This window comes from Rutidosis leptorrhynchoides, chromosome 6, assembly GCF_046630445.1.
Source record: "Rutidosis leptorrhynchoides isolate AG116_Rl617_1_P2 chromosome 6, CSIRO_AGI_Rlap_v1, whole genome shotgun sequence".
Taxonomy (NCBI): Eukaryota; Viridiplantae; Streptophyta; class Magnoliopsida; order Asterales; family Asteraceae; genus Rutidosis; species Rutidosis leptorrhynchoides.
In genome coordinates this window covers 40724526-40736169 of record NC_092338.1, presented here as the reverse complement: position 1 = coordinate 40736169, position 11644 = coordinate 40724526, and the positions used below count along the sequence as shown (strand labels likewise).

The 11644-nt window shown below is 33.4% G+C and overlaps 1 protein-coding gene across 1 annotated transcript; it reads right to left on the bottom strand.

Moving 5' to 3' along the window:
- Positions 1 to 4528: 4528 nt before the first annotated feature.
- On the bottom strand, positions 4529 to 11229 carry LOC139851807 (probable helicase MAGATAMA 3). Its single transcript, XM_071840980.1, has 20 exons — positions 11092 to 11229; positions 10844 to 10997; positions 10319 to 10446; positions 10039 to 10224; positions 9766 to 9957; positions 9628 to 9663; positions 8779 to 8864; positions 8633 to 8683; positions 8173 to 8284; positions 7987 to 8092; positions 7753 to 7850; positions 7416 to 7529; positions 7254 to 7346; positions 7037 to 7090; positions 6708 to 6766; positions 6551 to 6635; positions 6045 to 6413; positions 5833 to 5955; positions 5145 to 5231; positions 4529 to 5011 (listed from the first exon to the last, which is right to left on the bottom strand). Exons 1-20 carry the CDS (start codon positions 11191 to 11193, stop codon positions 4808 to 4810), a joined length of 2439 nt encoding a protein of 812 aa, XP_071697081.1. The 5' UTR covers positions 11194 to 11229; the 3' UTR covers positions 4529 to 4807.
- Between the last annotated feature and the right edge of the window lie 415 nt (positions 11230 to 11644).

The window sequence follows — 11644 nt, the reverse complement described above, 5'->3', positions numbered from 1 at the left end:
AGACCAATCGGTTCAAAGGATAAAAATCCTCGAAAAAGAAAATCAGCTGATAATGAAGTAAAAGAAAGTGTTCAAGAAGAACCACAAATCAGTACTCCTACTGCAGAGGAGATTGATGATGTCAATACAGAAATTGCAATCAATTATGCATATTCAAAAATATTATGGAACCGAAATGAAATGAAAAATCTTGATGAGAAATTTTCATTTAATGTTGCATATGACATCATGAATAATGATGATGATCCAGAACCAACATCTATGGTTGAATGTCAAAATAGACATGATTGGGCTCAATGGAAAGAAGCAATACGAGCTGAATTAGAATCACTCAATAAAAGAAAAGTTTTCGGATCCATCATTCTCACTCCTAAAGATGTGAAACCTGTAGGATACAGATGGATTTTTGTCCGAAAAAGAAATGAGAAAAATGAAGTTACAAGGTATAAAGCTAGACTTGTAGCTCAAGGTTTTTCTCAAAGACCGGGAATTGATTATGAAGAAACTTATTCTCCTGTTATGGATGCAATTACTTTTAGGTACTTAATCAGTCTGGCAGTTTCTAAAAATTTAGAAATGCATCTCATGGATGTTGTGACTGCTTATCTATATGGATCACTTGATAGTGATATATATATATGAAGATACCTGAAGGATTTAAGGTACCAGAAGCATCAAATGCAAAACCCAAAGAAATGTATTCGATTAAATTACAAAGATCTTTATATGGGTTAAAACAATCGGGACGTATGTGGTATAACCGATTAAGTGATTACTTGATAAGCAAAGGGTATACAAATAATCTTACTTGCCCTTGTGTTTTCATTAAGAAAACAACATCCGGATATGTGATCATAGCTGTTTATGTTGATGATCTTAACATCATAGGTACAAATAAAGAGATCCATGAAGCCATTCAACTTCTAAAGAAAGAATTTGAAATGAAAGATCTCGGAAAAACCAAGTATTGCCTTGGTTTACAAATTGAGCATATGCCTAATGGTTTACTTGTACATCAAACAACATATACTGAAAAGATTTTGAAACGTTTCAATATGGACAAGGCAAAACCATTAAGTACTCCTATGGTTGTTAGATCACTCAATGTTGAAGCTGATCCATTTCGTCCATGTGAAGATCAAGAAGACATTCTTGGACCAGAAGTACCATATCTTAGTGCAATTGGAGCTCTTATGTATCTTACAAATTGTACAAGACCTGACATTTCTTTTGCAGTTAATTTGTTGGCAAGGTTCAGCTCTGCTCCTACCAAAAGACACTGGAATGGGATCAAACACATATTTCGATACCTTCGAGGAACTACTGATTTAGGATTATTTTATTCTAACGAATCAAAACAAGATTTGGTTGGTTATGCAGATGCAGGTTATTTATCTGATCCACATAAAGCTAAATCTCAAACTGGATATGTATTCCTAAATGGAGGTACTGCAATATCATGGCGTTCTCAAAAACAAACACTTGTTGCTACATCGTCAAATCATGCCGAAGTGATTGCATTACATGAAGCTACTCGAGAATGTTTTTGGTTGAGATCAATGACACAACTCATTACTGATTCTTGTGGACTAGAACGCGATAAAAGTCCAACAACTATCTATGAAGATAATGCAGCTTGCATAGCACAGATGAAAGAAGGGTATATCAAAAGTGACCGAACAAAACACATACCACCTAGATTCTTCTCATACACTCAAAATCTCATTAAGGACAACCAGATTGAAATAAGATATGTGCAATCTAGCAAAAACTCTGCTGATCTTTTCACGAAAGCACTTCCAACTGCTATTTTCAGAACACACGTTCATAACATTGGCATGAGACATGTTCAAAAGATGTAACAGCTGAAGCGATGTCTACTTGAGGGGGAGTCAACTCCATGCTGCACTCTTTTTCCCTTAGCTAAAGTTTTTTCCCACTGAGTTTTCTTTAGCAAGGTTTTTAACGAGGCAGTAATTTATAGTTGATCTTCAACAAAATAAAATTGCTATCCAAGGGGGAGTGTTATAATAATAATAATAATATAGATATGGATAGTCAATTTTGGTGTATACATATAGTCAATTTTGGTACACAAAGTATGTATTTTTATATTGAGATTTTAGGCTATAAATACTCATGAATGCAAGCATTAAACTTGCACCATTTTCTCACACTTACAAAGTGTTTCTTTCTTTCTCTCCATTATCATCTTTGTTCTTACACTTCATTATTAGTATTCTAAATCAAGAATCAAATCACTAAAGGTAGTTATAAGCCTACTGAATTATAACATCAAGAATCAAACCACTAAAGGTAGTTATAAGCCTACTGAATTATAACATCAAGAATCAAACCACTAAAGGTAGTTATAAGCCTACTGAATTATAACAACATTCAATAAAAATCTTTAAGAAACATTCTAATTAGTGCAAATAGTGTATTAGTATTAAATTAACTAAATGTTGTGTCACCTCAAAACAAAAGTGCTAAATCAAAAACGGAAGGTACCAATACAGATTGGGCGACGTTAATTAAATCGTTTAAAAGTCTGCAAATCATTAAAGGTCGTTGGCAAATTATTAAAATCCCCCAAGGCGACAATTCTATATCGAAAGAATCCGAAGAATTATGTTCACTTGTGTTATATTGCACAATATGATCACCGAAGATAGCGGACGCGCAATGTGTAATCTAGAGGAGAATTATAGACTGGCTCGTCACCCAAGACGATCAGTCGAGGAAAGGGTTGAAGCGCACATTCACATGAATGAGGAATTGCGAGTTTGAACCATTCGACAAAAGCTCATCGACCACATTTAGAATCTTCCGGCTAATTTTGTATTCGACACACTCCAAGAGTAGGACCTTCAAACACAATTGAACATGATGAAAGTGATGAAGAAGAAGACGGAGACGAAGAAGAATGCGAAGGCGAAGGCAACAATGAATGTGACCCGTAGTTTTATTTTTTTCATTTAATGTATTGTTTAAAATTAAGTGTAATTCTTAAATTTATTCCAATGCTATTTTAATTAATCTCTTCTTTTTTTTTTTTTTTTTTTTTTGGCAAAAAACAAAAACTTTATAACAATTCTCGTCTCGGAAAAAGACAAGAAAGCAACGAAACAACACAATCCACGAACTAGGTTCGAAGACAGAAAACAAGACATAACAATAAAATCGAGCTAACGCTAACTACCCACGGGCATTGCCACGAACCTAGCAAACACCCTAACGTACATACATAAGAAACAAATCAATTACACAACCACCCACTAAAACACTACAAAAAACACAAACAATCAAACACCGATGTTGTTGTCGATGCCACCATCGTCGTTAGCCTTGAAAGTAAAGGTCGACTCGATTCCAATCCCATTACCGATAGAGTTTCCTGCCGCAAAAGAGTTCAAACCACCATTCCTAAATTGGCCGAAAAAACCCCCTTCTCTTTCCACGAGTCCCGACCCCGAACCTATGTAAGCCCACTTACAAGTCCCGTCAAATTGAGTGTCTTTAGAATTCTTTTGAGCCGCAAGCCCCTCCTCATCGTCATCACTACAATTTTGCAAACAAAACGCTCTATCCTTCACGATTTTTCTCTTAACCTTACCTTTCAACTTAGCCCCACCTTTAAGACCGACCTTCATCGCCCCGTCACGCCGAAATTGCTAGAATGAACATGCCAACCCCTACAAAAACCTTTGCAATTCGTATCTGCACAAATACAAAATTTTTGACCCGTACTCTTACCGGTAGCAACATTAGCCAAGTTATCAAGAATTGCGCTTGTAGACGCATTACACGTCGTTGGTGTCAAAACCTCCTCAATTCTCCTTTTTTTACACTTCGGACCAAAACCTACCCCAATAAGAGCACAATTAATCTCTTCTAATTATTTGTTTAATTTGTATTTAAATTATAATTAATAATAATAATAATAATAATAATAATAATAATAATAATAATAATAATAATAATAATAATAATAATAAAAGGTGGAACTATGTGATGGGAGAGCATATGTCATTGATGTTAGACTATTATTAATGGTGATGACGTGATAGTGTGTGATGAGGTGTTTTTGTAGTGTATAATGATGATTTGACAACTTTGATGGCGTAATGGAGTTGTAACAAGGTAATGGAGTGCGGATCCCATTTTTTATAAAAGTGAAAAGTTTTTTTTTTTTAATTGTTAAATTTTAATTTTATCCATGTGGCGTGATAGAGGTAAAAAAAAAAAAAAAAAAAAGACCCTATCACACTTTATTAATTATAGTCCATTATAGTTTTAGTAGTGTGTGATAGGGATAAATTGAGGAGAAATGAAAAGAGAAATCTAATATAACACTAATGTGGCAGTATGTCCCGGAAAAGATGTAATTGATGGAAATGGCCGAATGATATAATGATCTTTCGTAAGTATAGAACGCATGTTATATTAGTGCTAGGTATTCAAGAACAGATAGGAAAAAATAAAATTAAAAAACAAGACTGAATTCACAGTTGGTTGTAACTTAGGAATCAGTTTTTACCTTAGATACCAATGTAGTAGTACGAGAATTCTATACTTAAAAGATCTTACAAAAAAAAGTTTACAAAGTGACATGTCATCATGATAGTAGTCCAATTGTTCTCACTCTTCATCATGTCTCATAACCTTAATGTTGACACATCATCACGTAAGAAATTCTTTGTAAAAAGTATATTTTTTCGATAACTAATACGAGTAACTCAATAGCATGATGTATAACCAAATCATGCACCGAAATAATTGAAAGAAAATGAATTAGCTTAGTTAATTAATCATCTCCGCCACCATCATCTCCTCCAACATCATCTCCATAATCATCATCCAGTGGAGCTTGATCAGCTTCAATGGGAAGATCATAACCCAGTGCATCAACATCCATATCATCTGGGCCTAATAACTCTGTTGCAGCCTCCTCGGCTGCCATGGATGTGAGGTTATCCTCACTAAAGAATTCGGTGTAGGGCTTAGACACCTGCAAAAATATATTCACAACAACTTGAGATTAAATTAAGATTACAGCAAATAGATTAGGTTTTATTTTTAGTGTTTTTACAGGGGTGTATGAATACTAATTTCTTGTGGGCCCAACCGATTCGTAAACGTACCTTGAAAAGCAAATTTCTTTCCTCTGCACTGGCAATCAGGTTTTTCCAGTGCTTATCTTGTCTCAGTGCATCAGCTGAGCCAACCACCTACCATAACCAATACATTAATTCAGTAGTAATAAAAAAGGAAGAGCTACACACACATAAAAATATCAATTTAGACGAGTTAGTAGGCTAGATAACGAGCCATAACAGACTTGGGTCAAAATGACCCAAATACAATTTCTTATTCCGTCTTAGTTGAATAGAAAATTGGTGCATATAGACTGCGTTTGATAAAATAAAATGGTTAAATGTTGAATGGTTCAAAATACGAATGATTCAAAGGTTAAATTGATGTTTTTAAATGAACAAATATAAGAATATACATGTTTAACAAGTGTTCTTAATAAAATTTTAGAAGGGGCATTAAAGGAAATGGAGGTGAATATATATCTAAGAATTTAGGACTAGCATAAATGAAATTATACCTATTCCTATAACAATAATTATCTGACTTCACTGTTAATACAGAAAAATAAAATTTGGTGTATTCAAATGCATTTCATATAAACTTTCACTCATTCGATTCCTTTTGTACCGTTCAACTCGCTTCCTCTTAGTTAATCCCCATTAGCTTAACTCATTATTGATAAAATATAACCCAAACCGACACATTTGTAACACAATACTAAAGCAAAAATCATACCAGGACAGATGCTCTTGCTCTAGTTATACCAACATTCATCCTCCGATAATCAGCCACAAAACCAATACCATTCTCTTTGCTTGCCCTAACACACGAAAATATCGCAACATCTTTTTCTCGACCCTGTATTTCAAAAAAAACAAAAAAAAAACTAAAACACCGTTCATATTGCTGTTAAAGCCCTAAAAACCAAAAATAAAATGTACATTTACCTGGAAACCGTCGACGGTATTAATGTCCACAACTTTCTCGGAATCCATACCAAATCTTTCCTTAAATTTACTACGAAAGAGCTTCAATTGTTGTCTGTAAGGGGATATAATTGCGAGTCGGGAACTCGACTTCAGCTCTGGATAATTACTGACCAATTTATGATACATTAGCAACACAAAGTCAACCTCGTCAACATTTTCCCATGATCCACTCCCTGAAGGCTGCGTTTCGTTCCCTTCGTGTATATCAAAAAAGCAAAACGGTCCGAAACACCGGTACTTATGCCATAGACGCTTTGTTTTGTCTTTTACATCCAATCCATCTTCCAATTCTCCATCATAGAATTCATTCGAAGGGAAACTTCTTATCTGCAAGAAAAGCAAAATTTCAATCCGATTATGTTTTATCTCTCCAAGGTGTCAAGAGGTATGTTGAAAATAAATAAATAAAAGAATTTTTTTTTTTTTTTTTTTTTTTTTTTTTTGCAAGGAAGCAAAAAGTAGACCTCGGGATGCATTCTATATTGCGTCTTGAGCATCTGGACTGGATATCCGGCCTTTTGAAACCTTTTAAACAAGCTCATGCTATAACTGTAGTACGTATAACATAAAGTTAAAATCAGAACCTAGCATGAAGGTGCACTCGCTCATTAAAATACTTACCCAAACTTCTCGGCAACAGGAGATAGAACAGTTGCTGGCAACTGAACTGGATCACCAACCTAAAAAAATGCCAAAAAAAAAAAAATAGGTGGATAACAATCCACAATGATTACAACTTTTATGAATATTACAAATTCATGCACAGCCCATTTTGGTATACAACTTGGGTGTGTGGTTCCCGTTAGCAAACCAAAGGGAAAAAAAAATTAAAAAGGAAGAAAAGAAAATGTGAAATTACTAAAATACCCCTGCATATAATCCTCGAAGGTTCCTATTCACAGGGCATAATAGTAATTAAACATGGTACACAATTAGTATAATGTACATACCAGGAATACTTGTTTGCATCCACTAGACAAAGGGACTAGTGTTGCCGGTTCAACCTGTTTAAAGAAATATCAAAAGCTCGTCATGAAAACTAATGATCATAAACAGAACGAGTTTAGTAGCTGACCGGAATGTCTTATATTATCATACATTTTGTAATTAGCAAAATTGATCCTCAATAAGAACATTACAATGAAATAATATCTAAAAGAAACTTACAGCTTGAGCAGCTTCATCTATCACAACAATGTCAAAATTGCGATTGAGTTTAGTGAAAAGACTTGAACCACTGAAACTAAGAGTGGAAAAAACCTGCAAGAAAATCAGAAATTATGAGTCGTATTGTCATTTGAATCTAACGATAAAAATGAAGATACATACAATTGCTGACTCATCCATAATCGATGCGCGAATTGTGTCTCTGTCCCTTGCACCACCACCCTGTTTCTGTTTATCGGCAGTTTGAAAATCCATACCTGAAAGCTTTTGTTCCACCTGTAAATTAAAAAAATTAACACTTTAGTATTAATATTATATTTTAAAAAAACTTTAACAGGAGCAACGCTGAACAAAATAATCCCACGTTTTTTCTTATTAAATATACATTATTACATTATAGATATACATAATAAACAATTTAAATATACATTATTACATTATAGATATACATAATAAACAATTTAAGTAGCTACTGAATAGACGATTCTAATGTACGTACAAGGTAATCCATAGATACAGCTTGAACTGAATGATGTGGCTTGAGACCAATCCGGACAATTTTAGGAGTGTAAGCACGGTCATTTTCATCACGAATTCCTGAATATTGTAAAAAAAACAATGCATAATTGCTTATCTCTAAAATAAATAATGGGTCACTTACAAATTAATAAATCAAATCTAAAATACCTAAAGCAAAAATTATATAAGATAACAGCATAGATTTGGAATATACCAGTGCTTAAAATCCGAGACACAATCTCATCAAGTGCAGAGTTTGATGGAGCACATACCAGAACACGTACGCGATACGCGCGGCTAGAATTAACAACTTCTGGTTTCTGTTTTACAAAATATAAAGTTATTGTATACGGATCACCAAAATGGATACAAAAATATAATATTATTAAGAAAAACTTACAAGCTCATTGCCAGTAGTGGGGAAAAACCCATCATCACCATCTTCAGGCATAATTGCATCTCTAGAATTAATACCAGTTAACCATGGAGCAGCTTTTGTCCAGTGTTTGTATCTACAAATTTTGATAAAAATGCTTTTTAACAAAAACAAGATGTATGATTTTAAAAAAAAAAAACTAGGGGCCTGTGCGCCCAGTTTCACTGGGGCAAAAAGCAAACCAAATGGAAAAAACTTCTAAGTTTGTAAAATTACTAATATACCCCTGTGTATAAACCTGTGAGTGTTATTGTTCACAGGGGCATAATAGTCATTAAATATGGTGCTCAATTAGTATAGTAGGTAATGAAACAACGGGGGCTTCTGTGCAGTTTTGAATAATATGAGATACTCATAGAAAAGAAACCGAACTAATGAACAAATTTTTTTTTGAAAAGAAACTAATGAACAAATGGATACATACTTGTCCTGAACTTGTAAATCGGGCCCACGTTTTACTTCGCTTATTTTGCCTCTGCATGTGACATTATGGACAGCAGAAGTTATTAGCAATATATATTATAATATTTATTACTTATAAAGTTGTTAAGAAGCTTCCAAGATACTTACATAGTATGTATGCGAGCGGGAGTAGCATGCAGTATGGCACTAAGAAGCCCAAGAATTGTTTGTGTTTTCCCCGTTCCTGGTGGACCCTTGAATTAGCATAAATAAAAATTATTTTAATCTTGTCCTCATATTGTTCGTTAAACATATGTTTTCTAAGGCATATATCTATTTAGTAAATAGACAGTAAGATCTCCATCCACATAACTAACGATCCATTGATTCAAACCACTGTTGTAAAACTCCCCGATTACTCCTTTTTAAGAACATACTGATCCATTATTCCGTTTTTCCAAAATCCGATTACTTATCACTCAACGGCGGTTGATGGCTAAAGTCGAACTTAGTCGCTCAAAATTGGTCGAAGTCAAAACTGGTCAACATTTTAATATGAATTTAAACTAGAATTTTAGAGTTTTTGAACAAATGAATAATTATATTTACGTTTCTAGACAAATACGTTCAAATTTATATTTATGGTTTTCTTCTATATTTCCGCATATAGTTGGAGTAATATTTTTTTACAAATGTATAAAAACTCCAATCCGGTTAATCCCAATTAATCACAGGTTGCCGATTACTCCCTCTAAAGTCTCGAAAGAGTAGTCCCCGAGTAGTGAGTTTTGCAACCTTGATTCAAACCATAGGACCACGCAAACAAATATATATATATATATATATATATATATATATATATATATATATATATATATATATATATATATATATATATATATATATATATATATATATATATAAGTTACTTATTGACATGAGTATTGCTTGTTTCTGTCGGACAAAAAAAAAAGATTTTAAAAAAAATAACCAATAAATCATTGGTACATATCAAACCTGAATCAGAACAAACTTTCTGCGAGAAAGGCCTGCCTGCAGCAAACAAACATAAAATGAGTAATTAGTACTCCGTATATGTTAATGTATTAAGATACAATTAGCCGTTTAAAATCAAAATACTGAATGAATACTTACACGTATAGCTTCAAGCTGTGTTGAGTTATGGCTTGTTTGAATATACTCCATAAGAGGCTTAGAAATTTTCCACGCCTGATCTTCAGAATTTTGTACACTATCAGCAGCTGATAATATCAAATCTTTGTATGGCAACGAACTAATTGAACGCATGGCAACATATTCACGAGCTATGGTTGATAAACTGCAAATCTGCACTTACCATCATAATACGTTAATCAAAGAATGAGTAATAAAATAAGGATACTAACATAGTATTAACTGCTACTTTACCTTCATAATGTTCCATGTTTGCTTTATTTCCACAATAAGCGAACGCATTTTCAAGAGCCTTTTTGAACTACTAACTTCATCTTTATCTACTCGTTTTATTTCCACATGTAACTGCAATCTGAGTCTAATCTTATCTGGTAAACGATGCTCAACCAATGCAAATGCATATGTATCATTCTCACCAAACTACAAATGTAATTTAACAGTTTCTCAATCTTAAACATATTTTCAAACATATTTACTTCAGTAAGAAATCATACATGCAAGTTCAAATACTCACCTTTTTTTTCGATAGCAGCAACAAGTCATTTTGTGATACAGATCCCCAGTCTTCACCATAAACTTCTGGTAAATAAAACCCGTCGGTTTCATGACACTGAGCTACCACACCCAATTTCCACTCCGTTCCTTTAAAACAAAAAAAACAAAAAAACACAAACATATCACACTTATAAACATACCCATCAGTTTTTAATTTCTAAAAAAACGAGAGCCGAAGAATTTTACTTTCTAAAATTCATACCTTTTTTACATAAGAGCTTGGTGTAACATTTGGGTCACTTTTAACATAAACCGGGTCTTAAAAATTGATAACTTTTATAAAAACAAAAAATTAAATTAAACTTAATTATTACAATATACACTATATCCTGGTACACAAAATCATATGAATCTAACAAAACAGAAGGTAAAATGTGTGTTTTATTACTTCATCATACAAATATAAAAACAAATAATTAGCACTACAATCAAGCATATAATACATATACATATTTATAAATAAAAGTGTATATAAGTAATATACCTCCTTCATCTTCATCATCTTTGCCTCGAACTATTTGGGCTTTAACTTCTTCAAATAACAGAGGCTCAAAAGTGGCAAGGTAATCATCAACATCTTTATAAGTATCCTTAACTTTTTTCAACCCTAATTTCTTTTCATTCTTTTCCCCCTTTTTCTGCTCAAATCGAAAAGGGTATCAAGAACATGTACAATTTTTAGTATTAACACTAATAAATTACAAAACTTTATGAGAGAAAATGGAAAATTACAGAGGATTCGTCAATAAGACGAAGGTAGTCCCAACCAAGAACAATCTTGTAGAAACGATGAAGACATCCTTCTTCTTCAATTAAATTCCTGTCTACCGCCATCTCTGTTTTTACACAAAAGGGTTTTAGGAGCTTCGCAGTAGCAGAAATTTCGTTTTTTATGTAAAATAAAAATAAAAATAAAAGTAAATATATGCTGCAAACCCGGCCCTGGGCCCAAAGAAATATTGGGCCTATTATGGCTTTACCGCAAAGGAACTGTGTGAACTACGGAGGCCAGTGATAACAGTTAAAAAAACAGTTGGGGGGGTGTTTACTTAGGACTTAATGTAGCAAATTAATTATTCAGTCAGAAAATTGACCTGTTTACTTTGAGCTTAAAATTTTAGATTAACTGAGTGACAGAATTAATCACACATCCACAAAGGGCAGTCATCCCCATATGGCCAACTTTTTTTACGAAAAACATATACGACCTGATCTTCTCGCCCAAGCTTTAGGGTTTCAATCTCAAATCACGATCAGGACGGTTCAAATGTTTGTAAGCGATCGG